Below are 19,218 nucleotides of genomic sequence, written 5' to 3' on the forward strand. Positions count from 1 at the left end.
GAGGAGCTACATGCAAATCACAGTCAGTTTGACTAAATGGGGTGACAGAAGAGATGGTGTCACTGTGCAGGGAGCACCAGAAAGCCAGGATGACCTGAAAAAACTCTGAACGCAATTGTGAAGTGTAACAGATCCAAGGACTGATATCAGTCACAACCCACAGCTGCAACAAACCATATAGATGTTCTGCTTCTGCCTTTGTAGCTCTACGGACAGACAGACCGTACAAATGTGTGGTGCTCACGGGTACGTCTCAGAAAACCAGTGGTGGAGGAGCACATTTGGCTGCAACATCCATCCTGCTTCCTGCGACCTGGAGATGTCAGTCTCCAGCAGGCGGCGCTGTGATTCAACTTTTGCCACCGGAGGAACTTTTTCCTGGGTGCTTTACTTTAATGTGCTCCAAGTGATCAGTGCTATTCCAAGAGACTGAGAGAGATTTCTCATCAGGAAATTAAGGACTGGTTAGATTGGTTCCCTTGATCCACAGTCTTTGCACCATTCAGTGCACTGCAGAACTAATGAATGGCTGCATGAAGTAGATGCAGTGAAAGCTAAATTACAGCTTTAGATGGAAAAGAATGGGAGTAGCTGCTGTCCCCAAAGTTGTGGCCCTTATTCAAGTGCATGAGCCCTTTTCTCCTTTAATAACAGAGGCTTCCCAGATGTTGAAGCCTATGTGATCTGAAACGACCTGGTAGTCGAGCAGTAGTCATTTTGAGATGCTAGATGCCTTGGTTTGAAGGGATTGATACATTGTGAAAGGTTCACATTTTGTCCTGTTGCATTTCATAGAGGATCCTCCTTGGGGAAGGAGCAGTGATGCTTAACTGAACTGACATAGGGCTGGGAACTGATTTCTCTGCAGGTGGAGGTAAGGCTTCCTGCAGTGCTTTTCTCTTTGTTAGAATCAATTGCCCATACAGAAGTCACTGTCTGCTTCTGTTCTGTAGCACTAACTGACCAAAGTATCAGACAGTTCAGACAAAACATACCTCTAAGCGCTAGACATAAAGTGGACTGCAAACCTACAGCATGCTTTCTGTCACTCTGTCTCCTTAGTTGCAGACTGTGGTCTCTGGGGAATTATTGATGGGCAGGCAGGTGTTCATTCTCTGTGCATCCCACCACTGATGTATGGCCATCTGCCTCCTGCTGTGGTGCTGGCAGCAATGTGCAGCAACAGGGCAAAATCTCCAGAGAGCCCTCTCCATCCTACTTGCCAGTCCCTGTGACCAAGTCACAAGCCTGGAAATCAAAATACATACTGTCTGCCACTCAACTTCAAATGTGTTGGGCTTGAATCGCCCAGCAGAGACCTCACCTCACAAAACCCCCCCTGAGTGCCACCAGCCAAGCAGGACAGTGAAGAGGCACATGCACAGAGCTCTGAGTCCATCTACTGCTGACTTTGGCCAAAAATGAGGCAGGCACTCTGGACACTGGCAAGGTAGGCCTGCTGGTTCCTCCCAGCAAATGAAATGACAGATCCCTCCTGGCTGAGTCCCACAGCTTCTTTTCAGCATCCAGGTCACGGGGACAGGAGCCCAAGTGGCTCTCTGCTCGAGTGAGGATGCCAGTCAGGAAGTCAGCCATTCCATCTGAAGCAAGATGAAACAAACAGTCGGGTTGTGTGGCACAAAACTCTCTAAAATAATTGCAGATGGACCTCAGTGTTCACATTAAGCTGATACTGCACCGAGTTCTGTCAAATGAAAGAGAAATGTGATGGTTTCTCCCAAAGAATTGCTTGCTTCCCCAGGCAGGCGCACTGGAAGACCCAGAACACTGAACTTTATTTTAAGTACCCAAGCACGAAGCTTACTTCTCTCCTCTGCCAAGGGAACAACCACTTCAAAGCACCTCTGGAGAGATCACTCAGGTCAACCAGTACTGGCAGCAAGGTTATCACTTGTGATTTCAGCACGTGTTTGTTTCTTTGTTTAATAGGTACAAAGTGTAAAAGGAAGATTTCTGCCTTTACCTGGAAATGGTTGGGAATATTGTCATTTCTTTACTGTTTAGACTGTTAATGTGTTAAATGTTTGGTGCTCACTTGGGTACATCTCTGCCTGCAGTCATTCCTGCAGCACCAAAGGCCACCCAGACCTCCATGCCCACCTCTGGGGATGCTGGAGTGGTTGCAGTGAACCAAGAGCTGCAGCTCCTCCAGACTGAATGTCTCCAGCACCATCGTTGCTGTCAACGTCTCTGTGGCCTTGTGTTGTTCTCGTGGAAGGAGATGGTCATGTACTGTACAATGGCTGTGTTAACTGGGGGCACTGGGCAGTACTGGTGCCACTGGGAGGCTATTGAAGGACGCAGACAGCACTGTGGTGGCTCCAGGCAGTACTGGGGGATACAGAGTTTGCACAAAGAGAGTCTAGACAATACTGGGAAGCAATGGGAGCTTACTGGGGAACTGCAAGGAGCACGAGCGGACACTGGAGAGCTCTGGACAGCACTTGTGGTGTTGGAGGACGTTCAGGAAGTACCCAGGTGGCACATATTAAGCTCATTCATTTCCTGTTCTCCAGCATCTCACGCAAGGTATTAAATGACCCACTTTTTTCACGGGGGAGACTTTCCCCTTGGGGCTGACTTCCCCCCCACCCCAGCGCTGCTCAGCTCTCCCCTGGCTCTATGTTGATGCATTCCCACCTGATGCTGTCACTCAGTGACACACTGGCCACCAACAGACTCACTGTGGGTCCTGAGGATGGCTGGGGGTGGCACCACTGCACGTCGCACGAGGGGAAACAGAGGCAACAAGGTGAGCCAAGCGCTGCAGGGCAGAAGTTTGGCAGGATGTCACAGCGGGCACGGGGATGGCTTTTGCTCTGAGTGCTGCTGAGTCAAAGCCAAGCGTTTCTTTCCTGGAATGAAAGGCTTTTTGTCAAACTCAAAGTGTCCTCATTTCCCCCCTCATCTTCCACTTCTCCCTCTCCTTTCCTCCCCCTCCAGGTTCTGGGGGCAGACAGCTGAGGGGGTCCCACTCTGCAACCCTTTAGCCCCTTTTCTTACCCCAAATGGGGACAGGAGCAAAGGCCTCCCATGCCCCTCCCACACTTCCCAAGCTTCTGCTTTTTGCTGCCTTTTTAGCCCCAAATGAGTCACTCGGGGATTTTTTTTTTGGGGGGGGGGGGGGGCTATTTCTTCACTGAGCAAGTAGAGGGGGTCTCCTATGTGATGCTGAGGGGTTGGATGCACATGGGTGCTGCAGCAGCCCCCAGTCCTGCTGCTGTCCCTATTATCCCTTATTTACAGGTGATTCCATACGGGTGGACCCCAGCCAAGCTGAGGACAGGGGACAGACCCTAGAAACTGGTTCTCATCAGCAGAGTGATGCTGGGTACTCAGGACAATCCCCAGGCCTACAAGGCGGGGAGACACCAGTGGCTCTGTCCCTATTTGTCCTAAAGAGTCACCAGGAAGAGGATGGAACAAGGCATCAAGCTAGGGATCAATTCTAGGGATGGCAGCGGTGGGGGGTAAAGGGACAGCAATGAACTGAGACCCACCAGCAGCCAGGGCACAGCGACATGGTGGCAGTAATGTCCCCAAAGCCCTGGGGGCTCTGGAAAACCCAGCACAGTCATTCAGTGCTGTGCCTCAAAACTCCTGTGTGTTCCGGTAAGGAAAGAGTCCATGGCACACGCATGAGACCAGCCACACACAGCACTTCCCTTGAGTGGGGATGAGTCATCCTCAGCCTTCATCCCCAGCCCAGTAACACTGCACAGCACTGCACTCTTCCTTCCGGGGCCTCCACAAGACCTGAGTTTGGGTTGCGGAAAAGCAGGAATTGTCCCTGCATCCCAGTGGCATCCCGCTGCATCATGTCAGTGCTCCCACAGCCCAGGGCTACTGAGCAGTGCTGCATCCAAAAAGCCATAGCCAAATGAATGCATTTCATCCTGACTTGCGGAATAAAACTCTATAATCCAGAGATGGGTTATAAAGCAGGTATGTTTATTCCAGTGCCGGGTGCAAGGGGGATAGCTCCACCAAACTTGCACACCAACTTGTAAAATCGTGACACAGATATAGGTACATCTAATACATAGTCAATGATTTCTCAGAATTCTAATACATAGTCAGTAGTTCTCGGAATTCTGATACATATTCAGTAGGTCTTTAGCATGAAGACCCCCTCTTGTTCTTATCAGGGGGATGAAACTCCTCTTCTGGTAGTTTACAAGTAGTTATTCTCCTCCTTGCCTGATGTCGTCCGTGAGGTCTCACTCCTTAGCTGCATCCTCTTTGCTCTCCTATGCCCCTTGTTTCTTTTACTTGTAAAATTTAACTATCCTTTACTTGTTTCTATAAACTAGCTTTAAGTTTCCCTCTTTTAGTCCCCCTTTATTCCATATTCCAACAGAGCATCAGTTTCCTGCTTCACTGTACAATCCCCACTTGGTATGTTATTCCTTATTTTGCATGGCAGAGTTCCTTCTTATTTCCCCTGATGGAGGTGGGACCTTCCTCCGTCAGCTCCACCAAAGAGCTCCCTGGCTCCAAGGAGCTTTGAAACCTCCCCAGCCACTGCATTGACAAGGAGGGAAGGTTTGGTCCTGGCTGCTCCTCACGCAACCTGTGAAACCCCACTTATTGTATGCCATAGAGAGGCTATGTGAAAGCAGGGGGAAGGCAGCCTTGTTCCCAATTCAGTCAATAGCCATTTCAGCACAGACCACAGTGGGATAAGGACATGGGTCACTGCAGTTAAATTCTTCTTTCCTTTTTGAAGGTTGGGCTGCAATTTATTTAACAAGGAGAACCAGAGAAAGAAGCAGAAGAGGCAGGACAGCAGCAGAAGAATCAGGGCAAGCTGGAAAGGGACGAGGAAAGCAGAGATGCTCTTATCTAACTACATGTCTACAAGACGAACTGCAAATGCGAGCAGTAGGAAAGGCTCCAAGGAAGTGACGGGGGAGTAAGACGGGAAGCAGTTTGTTTTCCCCAACCAAAATCAAACCCCGTGCATTTAGTACAGATGTTTTCAGAGTATCTTGTAGAAAAGGAACCACTCCTTTTCCCTAGCAACAACAAAGATGCAACATGGGGAGGTGTAACCCCAGGCTGACTGGTTCCAAACCTGAACGTGACACGGGGAAAAGAACTGCAGGCTATAAATTAGGCTAAGTGATAACGAGATAAAATTCAGAGATTAAGAGAAATGAAAAAAACAGCATAAGTAAAAAACAACAACAACAAAATAACAATTCAACAACAACTGAAACAAACAAAGGAATACAGATCAAACAAAGGATAAGGAAAAGAATGCACTCCCATGGTGATGCAGAGATGACAACAGAGCCAGAAAAAGGCTAAGATATCACCAACAATACAAGGGAAGAGGAATAGGTAGCTACAGGGCATGCTGCTACCTCCACCAGAGAAGGTAAGGCTAGATACTGGGAAATGAATCTCAGAAGTGACAAGAGGAAAAGAAAAAGAAAAGAGAGAAAGAAAGAAAGAAAAAAAAAAAACAGACTGGAAGGAGAGGAACACAGGCAGGAAACATAAAGTAGCAGGACACAAGCACTGGCAGGAGACACGAACTGACCGGAGGCATACACTGGCAGGTAACAAACACAAACAAAAAAAAAAAAGAAAAAATAAAATAAAAAAAACACAACAGTACGGAAAAACAATAAGCAACAACACTAAGAAAAATCAATGAGGAAAAACTCTGAGGAAATGTACGAAGGGAAAGCACTAGGGAAAAGTAGTATCAAAGACAGAATGCAGACATGCAAACAGAGTCTCGAGGACACAAAAAGTAATACATCCATGCCAGGGAGGAGGAATGGGTAGCTACAGGGCATGCTGCTGCCTCAACCAGAGATGCTACATCAGGGTGACAAGCCCAGATTGGGTCTCCAGATGACATTTAGAACAAAACATATCTTTGTAGGAATGCAAAGCATCTGCAGTCATGCCAAGAAGGAGGTAAGGGATGGATTTAAGCAGCCATGAGAGTAAACAGAGAAGTATTATAAGACAGAAAGAAAAAACACACTGGCAGGAGACAAACACGCAATAGCAGGAAACACACACTGGCAGGAGACAGAATGGCAGGACACACAAAGAGGAAACGAAAGAAAAACAATATCAAAAATCACTAAGGAAAATAGAGGAACAGGAAAGACAAAGAGGCAACAATAATGAAACAAGGACCATGGAAAGTAAAGTAAAAGGAGCACTATAAAAAATCAAACAGGGGAAAACGAAACATGGAAGGAAAACAGAGCAAAGCAAAACAAGGTCTAGAAATGCAAGAGTAAAGCAAATCACCTGAACACAAGATCATGTCAAAGCAAAGAGTCCATATCAAAGAAACAATAAAAAAGCTCACCAGTGCTGAGCACTGGAAAGAAACAAAGAACACTCAAAAACAAGGGCAGGTAAAGATTCAAAAGAAAAACTAAAGAGCAAAGATAAAACAAAAAAGAGAAATGAAAGCTGAAGAACTAAGAAGCCAAGGTAAAGAAAGCAAAATGGCTTGAAATACTGAGTAACAAAAAGGAATACCGCATAGTGAAGGATAAAAGAATGCCAAGACTGGAAAAGGAAAAAAAAAATAAAGGAATCCACAGATATGAAAAAAAAAAACCAAAACTCAAAAGCAATCCATGGCAACATAGACGGAGCAGCAAAGCAAGACATGAAAAATAAAAAGGGCAAAAGGCAACGGTAAAGGCAATGGCAAAACAAAATGGCATAGGACACAAGGCAAAGGCAAAGGCAAAAGCAAAAGCAAACTGCCAAAGGCAAAGGCAACAGGCAAATGCAACAGGCCAAAGCAAATGGCAGAGGGAAAAGACAAAATGCAACGGCAAAGCTATAAGGCAAGGGCAAAAGAAAAAGGCAACGGGCAAACGGAAGGTCAAAAGCCAAGGGCTGAGGCAAAAGGCAAAGGGAAAATACAAAACACAAGGGCAGATGCACCCACCAAGGCCAACGGGAAAATGTAATATGTATGCAAAAGGCAAAGACAAATGTAAAATGCAATAGGTAAAAGGCAATAAACAAAAGGAAAATGGTACGTGGCATAGATCAAAAGGCCAAGGCAATAGGGAAATGAAAAAGGAAAATTGAAAGAGTAAAGGAAAAGGCAAATTGCATACGACAGAAGGCAACGGGAAATGACAAAATAAAAACTGAAAATGCAAAGACAACGGGTAAAAGCTAATGGAAAGAGCAAAAGACAAAGCATAAAGGAAAAGGCGAAAGGCAAAAGAAAAATGCACAGACAAAAGGTAAGTGGCAGATTCCAAAAGGCAAAGGCAAAAGCTAAGTGGGACAGTTAGTACAAAAGGCAAAGGCAAAAGGGAACTGAAAATGGCAAAATGACAAAGCAAAGGAAAAAGGCAAATGGCACAGGAGAGAAGGCAAAGGCAAAAGCCAAAAGGAAAACTGAAAATGCAAAGGCAACTTGTCAATGCAAATGGCTATGGCTAAAGACAGTGCATAACAACAAAGGCAAAAGAAAAAGCAAAAGGCAAAGGCAAAAGGAAAATTGCAGAGGACAAAAGACAAAGGCAAAAGGGAAATGCAAAAGGTAAAGTGAAAAAGCTAATGCCAAAGGTAAAGGAAAACGGCAAATGACATAGGACAAAAGGAAAACACCAAAAGCAAAATGCAAAATTCAAAGGCAAAGGGCAAAAGCAAATGGCAGTGCGAAAAGCAAAAACCTGAGGGCAAATTCAACAGAGGAAAGGCAAAAGGTAAGTGACATAGAAGAAAAGGCAAAGGTAAAAGGGGTATGCAAAAGGTATCATCAAAATCATTTTGATGGGGTGCTCAGAGACAAAGTGTAGTGGAGGGCTGTTAGAGTTAGGCTAGTACGGTTAGGTTGTGGGTGGACTTGATGATCCTTAATGCCTTTTCCAACCTGAGCAATTCTATGATTCTATGAGATTTAACACCACAGTCCTTGTGGCAGCTGTGATGGAACTTGCAGTGTCTCTGGCTTCCCCACAATCACTTTCTCCAGGCAGATTCTTAGGCCCTGCAACTTCTTGAAAACCAAGTACACACCTCTGTCCAGCTTCCGCACCAGCTCCTGCAGTGACATCTCTGACAGCTTGCTCCTCAAAGGAAAAACCAAGCAGGTGGTTGAGTCACCACCCCTGCATGTGTTTAAGAACCATTTGGATGTGGTGCTCAGGGACATGATTTGGCAGCAGGTTGTCAGGTTTAGGGTACGTTTGGTCAGGTTATGGTTGGACTTGACCATCTTTAAGGTCTTTTCCAACCTGAGCAATTCTATGACTCTATGATCCCTATCAAAGCTGACCTTCTGCAGTTTCTATAATCACTCTGCACTCTGCAAAATGTTACTCTCTGCATCCTTCTGCCTTCCAAGGCTAAGTACAGAAGCCTATCTGCCAACCAGTAGTCTTTGCTGGGCTGGTTGCTGAAATTACCCACCAACAATGAAGAGCCAAAAATACAAAGAGAAGTACATCAGCTGAATTAGTCACACTTTAGACTACCAGATGCTACTAAGATCTAAACTACCTGAGCCGCCACGGGAACACTTCTTCAAGCTACACTATCATCTACTGCAGCTAGGAATTATGCTCTGTGTTCCTAAGCCTATTTCTTCAGCTGATTGGAAAGAATGCTTTAATCACTAGCACAATATCAAGAGCTTGGTGTTCCAGTTACGTGTAGTAAAACTCGCTCTTAACAGAGACATCTTGAACTATTCTGGAAGCCACCCATTGGTTCCTGTCGTCAGGAAAGATCAAATGAAATCCAATAAGCCTGCACTCTCAGCCTGTGCTTTCAAGTCACATGACAGGATCCACTAAAGTGGGATGCGAGAATGACACGAGTCCTCCGGCAGTCAGAAGCTTCATTTTAAAAATAACCACATTTCTCTGAGGCTGTAACAGCAAGTGAAATGGGCTCCCCCCCACGCCCCTGCTCACACAAGTAACCTGCTGCTGGTCGGGGTCCTGATTGGCAGGGAGCTGCAAAAAGTGCTGCCCCACACCACTCCGAGGCTGCCTTCATCAGCACAGGGCAGCACTAAGCCCAGCACCAGGCAGGGCAACTTGCACAGCACGCACCAGGCTGTGGCTGGCTCAGCTTCCATGCCGCTGTGCCTGCAGTCCCACTGACCCCAGGCTGCAGCGGGCGCTGTGTCATCACAAGACTGAGTGACACAGAGGCATATTCCCTGTGGGCTCTGCCCCATAAATGCCATCACACAACCTGGTACTCTGAAGTTTACATGGGTTAATACCTTGGGAGCCCTCTCTTCAAAGAGCTAGTTCTACAAGTCTGAGTCCCACAAAGGGTGGGCGACGATGACAATCAGCAGTGTGGAAGATACCCTATCCTAAGCACGATCATTCCCCTAAGACGTTCAAATTAGTGCTGCACAACCCTACTTAATTTTCTGTATTCATCTCTGTATTGATCTCACGTGGGTCAAGATAACACAGTGAGCACCTGCAACGAGTCTAGACCGAGCAAAACTTTTGATGGAGGGAGCAAAGAGGTCAAGACAAGATGATGTAGTGCGATGCATTCAAAGCAGCTGGCCAAGCAAAAGCTATGTGCATGCATTTCCAAGCTGAGCACGCATCTGGAGTTGGGACACTATCACTCATTGTCAGAAAAGAATTCCTGAGTACCCTCCTAAAGAAAGCTATACACCGACATGACTGGAGTCTGTTTACATTAATTAGCCCTCTTTACATTTTGATATGCACCATTTACTACTCCAAAGTTGCACATCCCTTTGCCTTTCCATCTGAAGGGCTTTGAAAAAGTCTCTGAAATAGAAATTCCATGACTGCTGTAACACACTTGGGCAGGTACCTGGACTTCCATCCTGAGACATCCAATGCCTTTTACGGAAATAACGATTACTCAAGGACTTACCCCACTAAATTCACACTCAGTTTTACACCACTGGTTTTTAGTCTGATAGGTAGGAGGCAGCAAAAGGCAGCGAGAGGCAGCTATTCAGCAATCCCAGGAAGTCAGCTGGGCTCTAGGGAGACAAGAAGGGCAGTAAGGTGACAAACAACCATTGCCATTCATCCTTCTTCACAGATCTTAACATCTTTATTTCCTCCTCTCCTTCACACTCTCCCTTTGTCCAGAGGCCAGCAAGTCCTCTCTGATGGCCTGAAGTGCTCAGCAAAATGGAAATCAGACAAACTGTTCTCTACTCTGGGAGAGTTCCAAATCTTTTAATCTGGGGCGAAACACGGGTGCTTCACAATATTTTTCCAACCCTTAAAACCACTATCATTCTTTATGTGTGTATTACCCATCTTTACGTTTATCAACAGTTCCTGAAGATCCTAGAGAAAAGAACCAAGAGACATTCCTCCTTATTTCTCCTATCTCCTGGCCACTACTTTGTGCTCCTCCATAACAATCAAACACTACTGGCATATTCATTATCCTTTCTATTCTTAAAATAACAAGTACTTCTACTTGAGGGTTTTGGTTTTTATCTTCATTTCCCCATGCAATTCATTTGAAAATTAGCGATGGACAATCCTCAAGCTTTTGAGAGGTTTGAGCTGGTTATGAGAAGCATCCAGAAGCTCAGAGGCTTAGCCAAAGCTAATCTGGACATTTCCAAAGCACAAAGCTCCACACAGAGGCACAGAAACTAGGTGGCTCAGGACTCCTACCACCACTTGGCTCGCCCCTCTCAACACTGCTCCCTCACCAAACATCCAGGACTGGTTTTTATTACGTCCTTGCCAAAGAGAACACAAGATACTCAAGCACACCTTGTGCCATATATACTCCGCAAAGCTATAAACATGTTTTTAAGTCCTACAGGAAACAGAGAAACTTAAAACATATGCCTGAGGCCCCTGTTAAGCAGTAACTGTTTGCTGAATTTGGGCTCACAATAGGATTCCAACTTATCACATCCAAAGCCTTAACGTCCCTACCAAAAAGCATCTACTTCATCAAACACAGAAGGAGGAAGGTCGCAGCAACATACACCACACACCAGCCATGCTCATAAGGACAGGTAACTCTTCTGTGACAGATTCATCAAAACCTTACTGGATTAGCCTTGCTATCACCTGCAACTAGTTCTAAACACTGTTTTGAGGGGTCAGTTCCCAAACTCTGCCAAAAGGCCACATACCATCATGAGATCAGGTACACCTGAGGCAACCACGCCACTAAGGCTCCTCTGCTAAACTGAAGCAGTCCCCAGTGATGGTTAAGAAAAAAATAAAAATAAAAAAATGCAGAGTTCCAAACACAAACACTTCTCTCAGTATCCCAACACCTCTGCCTTGTCCATCACTGGCCTGCAGGACTAAAGTCAAAGCAGTGCAAACCACAATCCCAGTGAAGTAGCTGGATGCTCTGTTTCATCTTCTCACAAGGTTAGCAGATCAGAGATCAACGAATGCAGGCTAAGCACAAGTTGCTCACAGAGAACAGGGGCTCTGCTATCACCAGCACCCGCTATACATCAAGAAGGAATGTGTGCTGTGGCATTCATTTTCCTTGACACAACTAGGAGTTCCCCATGACTGTCAGCACTGGAAGGAAAGCAGGCTGAAGAGAAAAACAAATAAATACAGACAGGACAGAAAAGCAGGGAGAACAAAGGACGGGGACTGATCTTGAACTAAATAAATTAGAGAACAGCCTCAAAAGGAATAATGGACAAGTCTGAAATGGTGATTGCTATAGAAAATTCCAGAGTATTCCTCTTGGTTTTTGTTGTTGTTGTTGCTGATTTTTTGTTTGTTTGTTTGTTTTTAAAAAGGACAACACGTAAAGAAATCAGGATGGATATGATTTGAAAACTCTTTTCAAGTGGCCTGGCATCTAAGGGCAAACTGAAGACTACACAGAACACCAATAGAAAAAGAGAGAACTAACAGCCTAGGGGGGTGCCACAGAGAAACTGGGAAGCGACCAAGTCTCTGCTCAGAGAACAACTGCTGGGTGAGGTAGAAAGCTGATGGTGATACCTTCTGCCAAGGAGGAGGAGAAGGATGAGGAAGGATGGCATCTGCAGCACAGGCACACACACCAGCGGTATAGCCTAGCTCAGAGCTACAATGCCAAAGTAATTAGAAGGTTTTATTTAACAGCTCTGTAAGGGACGATTCAACTACTTCAAGCTCCAGCAAGCTGCTAGTGACTGATAAACCAAGACTTCTCAGCGACCTCAAAAGCTGACAGCCTTTCAAAAAATAAACTGATTGTATGCTTTTTGAGATGGTTTGTTCAATCTACAGAAATTAATCCAGCAGGCAGCCCAATGGTCAAATTCTGTGCTGCCAGTAGAGCCTTTTCATGAGCATTAGGACCATCCCCGGTTACAGAGCTAGCACAGCACTGGCAGAAAATACAGTCACCTAGGAGAATAGAAAAAAAAAGAAGCAGCTTACCCTAACCTTATCTAACTCCTCTCCCAAATTTAGTAGCTATGAGTGCCATTAAAAATGCCATTAAAAAATTGGGGGAAAATTCATCAGGTAATTCCACGAAGGGCCACCCAAAAGCAAACAGCCTTTAAGCTGCAGCAGCTCAGGGCCAGGCCAGAAGTAAGAATTTTGTTTATATTGTTCATGACATAAGAAACTTTTGCCTGGTGGTAACAACAGTCCATTCCCATTGTGTCCCTCTGTGTTATGAATACTGCAATTGGCCTTCTGAAAGCCTCCTGGATGAATCCACCAAAAGCAAGGAAGCACCCTGCACTTACTCTGAAGACAGAAAGAAAGCAAGGTTCATGGAAACAGGCACACAAGGCTCGCAACCAGACACTGTGCTCCAAATCATGACAGAGATAGGACTACCACAGTGCCAGAACATGATTTACCACTAAAGGAAACATCCGGGAGCACATTCACAACTTCAGCTCAAGCTGTAACGGCTCAGCATGTTTAGCTTTCTTATCTTTCAGCTGGAAAACAAGATACTCCCAAACATCAGCCAGCAAGAACTTGGATGAGCCTGCCCTCTGGTTTTTACGATGACAGACATCATTACTGCCGCCTCTGACACCTTACCAGGAGATGCTTCCGTTTATTAGCCTGGACTTGATTCCTTCCACCAGCAGCTGCTCCTAAACTGACCTCGATTCATACAGTGATGCCATCAACTTCTAGCATGAGCTGACCTGCCAGAGAGAAGAGAAAGCAGGATAGAAACAAACACTGACATAGTATGTTCTAAAATTCTTGAACAAGCACAAGAGACAAAACAGGAGATAAACGCATCCGCAGCAACACCCCAGTTCATAAAGAAATGGAAATCTAGCCTGGCCTCAGCAGCCCTTATATATTTCTTACACATTTGATGAAGCCGACTGCAGTTTGAACCAGGAGAATTCACAGTCTCTTGCAAATGTCACCATAAAGGAGAACATGACACAGCAAATTAAGGAAAAAAAAAAAAAAAAAAAAAAAGCAATACAAAGAAAAATAAAGAAAAAAGCAAGCCAAAGACCAGGGAATCTAAGTATAAAAAAACACAGAAAAAAAAAAAAAACCCAGAAAAAACAACCACATACTATCTGTAGCAGCAGAAAGACTAGCACAATATTACAAAGGCAAGGAAAGAATGGCTCACCCACCTCTGAGGATGGAAGTGCACAGAACAAACTCCACAGAGGAGAAATCAACAGAAAAAAATCCCACCCAAGGGCAGTCAGCCCCCTGAAATGAGCTGTAAGAGAGGTGCAGCCAGGCTCCACCCCTTCAAGTCAAAAGAAGGAAAGACAAGAAAAAAATTATAAAAATAAATAAATGAATAAGACATAGAAAACACCAAATAGGAAAGAAAACCATAGCACTGCAACGCAAAAAAATATCACAGCACAGCAAAGCACAGATGACAAAAAAAAAACAAGGAAAACGCACCTCCCTGACATGACATCTTGCCTCCTAAGCAGGTCACGGTGTCCCTCACTCAGGTGCAGAGCAGGAAGGAAGCTGAGACCCTGTTGGATCATTGCTGTGCACTCCCATCTAAAAGGTCCATATGCTCCTTGGGAAGCACAATGCCACCTGTGGAAAAGAGAAAGCAGGAACATGACATGCAGGTGGCTATCATCCAGCAGAAGGCCAGATCCTTCCATCTGTTATCCACTCCTCTTTTAGTCCTAACAAAGCTTTGAGAAAACAGAAACAGTAGAGCTTAGCAGAAGGTCTCAGGGAAACATCAGTAGAAACTGTCAGGAGGACAACTGGCATCGCGTGGACACAAACAGGCTGTTGGTGCAAGGAAGGAAATGGCACCTGAGCATTTCACCAGACAGGTTCCCTCCTCTCTGTCTTCCTGCAAAGATACAAGGATAAAAGCCTCATTTCCTCTGAGCAACAATTGGGAACAAATCAGAAAATTATTCATTCAAAGGCACTTCCAGGAGATATACAACAGAATCCTTCCCAGTTACACGAGCTTACGCTGTGGCCTTTGGGAAAAAAAGCTGCCTTTGTGGTCCTGGGTCCTGAGGGCTCCTTTTCATCACCTGTTGGGCACAGCACGAGAGCTCTTCTTGTACAAATCTATGCCCTGTGAACCTTTCTCCATCCCAACACAAAGTCCAACCTAGAGCTGTGGTGCAGACACCGGATGCAGACCAGAGCAGTAAAACAACAGAAGAGGGGAAAAGCAGATACAGGTAAAACAACTTAAGAAGAGGAAAAGAGCAGAAAAGAAGAAAGGATAAAGGTAAGAAAGAAGGACAGAAGATCGAAAGTGCAATAGATGAAAGGACTGGACATGAGCAGGAAAGGAGCAGATGCAGAGCTACATCAAGGTGTGGCTTCACTCTGTCCCTGTCCACCACTGGCGACATCCCCCACTGACAGGGATGCTGCTGCCCCAGCAGCTGATGGGTTGTGTCCTGGGGCTGTGTTCCATGCAGAGCCTCTAAAGCCTGCTACAGAACCCCAGTTCCCTGCCACTTCTTTGGAAATACTGTCATTTCTATTACTCATTGCTTTGTTTGATAAGCTATTAAATGCTTTGTGTTCCCTCTGCTACATCTCTGCTTGCAGTCATTTGCACAGTGTCAAAGGTAGGATGGGGCACCACAGATGGCAGTGTTCCACAGCTGCCACCAGCAGCCCCAGCTAGCTCCTCCACACCTGAGGTGTGAGTGGCTGTGAGGGGAATGTCTCTGTGGAAGTGCAGCTCATTCCTCCCCTCTGATGGGGGCAGAAGGCATGAGACAAAAGAGGAAGGCAGAAAGCATCTGCATTTCCCTCATGGCTCTTTTTTTCTGTGTTACTGCAGGAAATTAACTGAGCCACTGTGCCTCTCTGTTATGGCTAGCTCTACAGCTCTGCCACTGTCTTTATACTCAGGTGTTCCTGTGTGTAATGCTCCACACTTGGACCCTGCAGAGCCCAAAGGCCTCCTTGGCTGCTGTTACTCACCTGGAGATTGAGGGTGCTGGGTCTCCACTCTGTACCTGCTTCCAGGTGTCACTTGCAAGACACTGCGAGTCCACCTGGTTGGAACTGAAGTCAATGAACACAAATGTGAAAGAAATAGGAATGGATTCTTTCATTTCACAGGCTTTAATCTTCATTGAAAGATGTTCTGCTGTGGAGCACAGCTGGAAGCACTTCATATGTGCAAAAAAGGGGGAGAGCCTGGTTGCTGCCCTCCCTAATCTCATGTTAGAGCTGGCTGTCTAAGAGAAAGAGTCTCTATTTGGAGATCTGCTCCATAGCAACATTTTGTGAATCCTGTTCTTCAGAAAAGTGTATTTGGGATTTTTTGTTTAGATTTGTGTTGGGTTTTTTTTTCAGAAATTCCTTTTTTTGGATACTAGCTCGAGTCCTTCACCATTCTTTGGAAAATTAAAACAGAGTAAAGCAGCTGTATCAGCTCCTGCCTTCCACTACAGTTACCATTTGAGGTTATGGTTAACGGTTGAACTGGAGAGTCTGAGTGCTGCCACAAGGCCCTGGCTGTGCCAGGCCCCTTTCCAGCCTGGGCCCCAAAGCAGCCCCGACTGTGCTGGGTTCCCCTCTCACCTGGGCCCTGCAGTGGCCTCAACTGTGCTGGGTCCCTCTCCAGTCTGGGCCCTGAGCTGGCCCCAGCTGTGCCTGGTCCTCCTCCATCCTGGGCCCCCAAGGCCCTGCCTCTGCCTGCTCCCCCTCTGCTCTGGGCCCTGAGCTGGCCCTAACTGTGCCAAGCCCCCCTCTGGCACAGGCCCTGCCTCAAGCCCCGCCCCCTGTGGGCAGCACTGCTAGTGCCTGGTTTTTTGCTCTCTTCGCTCTACTTTCCCTGTTCTCTTAACAAATGCATTCAGATCCCCCAGGATGACGGGCACTGATACTGCTGCCTTCTTCCTGAACAAACTTTCTGAACAGCTCAGCTTTTTCTACAGAGCAGCGTGCCTTTGGAAATGCTTGGAGTATGTAAACTAACAGCAAGAGAACACTGAGCTCTTTTGGGTCTTTCTAGGAATGGCAAAGAGACAGGAGAGTGTGCCCAGCCTCGTGTGGTTGCTTGTATGCAGAAATCCCTGTCATGGTTGTCAACATCTGTGGTGTTCTGCTTTAAGGCACGAGTGTGTGACAAGAAGCCTACAGTTACCAATTTAGAGGAGGTAATTAATTGTAACAGTTCCCCTTTCTTCTTCCCTCTACACTTGGGTTATGGAGTTCTCCTTTGCGATGTGCCAGTGTAATACCTCTGAGCCACAGCACTGCTGCGTTTAGCAAAGCTCATGGCAACAGGCTTTGGCCAACCTCAGAGCTTTGTAGATGAGGATAAGATATCCGATTAGAAGAGAGAGAAAATGAATAAGATACAAGGTAAGTGTTGTTTATTCCTTCTAGTCAGCACGCCATCCCTAAATCTTCCATGCTATGACTTTTATCTTGAGAGTGATGATCCCTTAACCTCACACCTTCAGCACAACACATTCTGTGGAGATTCCCACCAGTGACAAAGTATTAGTGCCGCTTTTCTGCCTATTTCTTATTTGTCTTTATTTTCTGGAATATGGGGATTTCTTTCATTGCCCACAAACACTGCCCAGTTCAGGAGGAAACAGGGACGAGAGTCATGAGCAAGGGCAGAATGGTTTCTCTGTTACTGAATGGAATGACAGTGTTTTCTGCATGTGGACTTGCCATAGTGCTTCTTACAAGGCCTAACAGTGGGATGAAATGTGCCCGGAAGCAGGTGTGTTTTTTAGGAAGGCAAAAGAGAAATGCAAATAATGCTAAGGGCGGCAACGAAGATGATCAGAGGGCTGGAGCACCTTTCCTACGAGGACAGGTTGAGGGAACTGGGCTTGTTTTGCTTGGAGAAAAGAAGGCTTCAGGGAGACCTCACTGCGGCCTTGTAGTATCTGAAGGGAGCATATGAACAGGAGGGCCTCCTTTCTGCAGCTCAGCTCTGTTTTGGGGCTGCAGGAGGGACGTTGGCTATGGGAAAGAGGACCTGGCTGGTGACAAGAAGGCAGCAGAATGACTTTTGGGGTCCCTGCCCTTCCACTGGGGGAGGGCAGGGCCTGAGATCCCCACATCCTCCTGCCATAGCCAGGGATGGGGGTATGTCACACCCAGCACTTCCCTTTTGGACAGGCCAACCATTATCTAAGGGGAAGAAGCCATGCTGAGCCGGCAGGAAGGTTTGAAACAAGTGAGAGCCCTGGGATGATGGTCAGCAAGAGACTGCCCACCTCCAGTTGGTTGCCTGTGCCGTGTAAAGGAGCTGGAAGCCACTTTACCTTTCCTGCCCTTGGAAAGAGGTGGCAAAGTCTCATCTTTTTTTGGCTTCCGTGCCCCAGAGAAGCTCCTGGAGGACTTGCGGTGTATCAGGGGCGGCAGTTTGGGGACCAATTCCATTTGAAACCTGTAAGGGAGGAGAGGGCAGTGAGCGGCGTGACGCAGTGCAACAGCAATCCTTGCTGCTCTCTCTGCTTGTTTGCTCACAGGCACGTTTTCATGCTGCATGAAGGCTTTCTAAAGCTGTTAGCAGGGTCACTTGGGATAGGAGGAGGGGAAACAGTTTCAGGCAGAAAGAGGGAAGATTGGCTTTGGATGGTGTCACGGGTTACTTAGATTTACCTATGCCTGTGACAGGGGAAGCCACCCCGTGGGCCCCCCCCCCCCGGGGCCCGGAAAGGAGGGGGAAAAGGGGAATGGGATAAAACAGCGGCAATCTAAGGAAGAAAAACTTACTTTACTAAATATGATATCGAAATACAAGATAACACAATATAATATAATTGAGGCCAACAAATCGAACGAAACAGAGATATGTTGCAATATGTATGAGCTAATTATCCGTATTATAAAGGTACACGCAGCCAAGGAATAAATGAGATTCGCTGATCATATGTCAATGACAGGTGTGGTCGTCTGCTTTTCTCCCGCCGTTCTGCAACAAACACCTATATACAAATTTAAGAACACAACGGAGTAACTGTTACTGTTTATTAACAACCAGTTTTAATACTACGATAAAAGTATGTCCTGAGAAAGGGGAACAAACACGCTTCTTCAAGGTTTTTTAGCTGTTCTGGATCTCAGCCGTCGCTTGATGATCAGATGATCACTTTCCTTCTTTTGTTCCTCAGATTCCTGAAGAAAACATTTCAAAAGTTACTCATCTTTTCACACAAGACTGACAAGCTCTTCTTGACCCACGCAAACATATTTCTTCCCCTAAATGGATTTCAGAATGGAATTTGCTTATTATATTTTATTCAGAAAACTATGGGATACCGAGATCATTTTAATGCAGCTTAATCACAAGGAACAAATATGGAGAATGTACAAAATCCTGTTTATCTTAAAAAAGCACACACATCTGAGGAAAGCCTGAAGGCAGCTTTCATTTTGAAATACTTGTTTTCAAAAGAGTATTATAATACTTGTTTTGTGAAACATGAAGCGTTCAGAAAACATTTTTAGCCTCAATCCCTGTAGCTATGACTTGCCCAGAATTTCAGTTCTCGGTTCAGTTCCATGTTCTCAGAACTACAGTGAGAGAAGAAATTGTCTCATCTTCTTCATCCTCTAACAAAAAAAAATAACATTTTGGTTTCTGCCCCTATCATTCGTCAAATCATCAAAAAATTCAGAGGGATATTACAGTATGGGCAAATGATCACTATGCTGAACAGAAAAAGGACTCTAATATAATTAAAAGATGCAGTTCCAACGGAGCAAGAATGTTCTTAGCACAATAGCTGCTGACAGAGTCATGAAACTG

General features: G+C 45.8%; 2 protein-coding genes across 6 annotated transcripts in view; one reads left to right on the forward strand and one right to left on the reverse strand.

Annotated features, from left to right (window-relative positions):
- The window catches only part of LOC146758031 (rho GTPase-activating protein 32-like), a 106,164-nt gene that overhangs the window by 35,044 nt on the left and 51,902 nt on the right, over window positions 1–19,218 (forward strand). The window contains exon 7 of the mRNA XM_085518650.1: window positions 1,785–1,797. Within this exon, the coding sequence (XP_085374776.1) occupies window positions 1,785–1,797 (13 nt within the window). The remainder of the gene's footprint in view (window positions 1–1,784; window positions 1,798–19,218) is intronic.
- Window positions 1,024–18,127, reverse strand: LOC146758035 (uncharacterized). Of its 5 annotated transcripts, none has more exons than XM_085518292.1 (5): window positions 15,414–16,108; window positions 13,890–14,036; window positions 13,038–13,147; window positions 9,907–10,018; window positions 1,024–2,876 (listed from the first exon to the last, which is right to left on the reverse strand). In XM_085518292.1, exons 1-3 carry the CDS (start codon window positions 15,656–15,658, stop codon window positions 13,126–13,128), a joined length of 414 nt encoding a protein of 137 aa, XP_085374418.1. In that variant the 5' UTR covers window positions 15,659–16,108; the 3' UTR covers window positions 1,024–2,876; window positions 9,907–10,018; window positions 13,038–13,125. The 5 variants fall into 5 exon arrangements, 4 of the variants coding, with proteins under 4 accessions (XP_085374418.1, XP_085374420.1, XP_085374417.1 ...); XR_014935238.1 differs by lacking the exon at window positions 1,024–2,876 and having other exon boundaries at window positions 9,835–10,018; window positions 15,414–15,497; window positions 16,020–16,108; XM_085518294.1 differs by lacking the exon at window positions 1,024–2,876 and adding an exon at window positions 17,729–18,127 and having other exon boundaries at window positions 9,835–10,018; window positions 15,414–15,497.

The sequence above is a fragment of the Coturnix japonica genome, chromosome 17, assembly GCF_054131305.1.
Source record: "Coturnix japonica strain WE chromosome 17, WE-NBRP24, whole genome shotgun sequence".
NCBI lineage: Eukaryota > Metazoa > Chordata > Aves > Galliformes > Phasianidae > Coturnix > Coturnix japonica.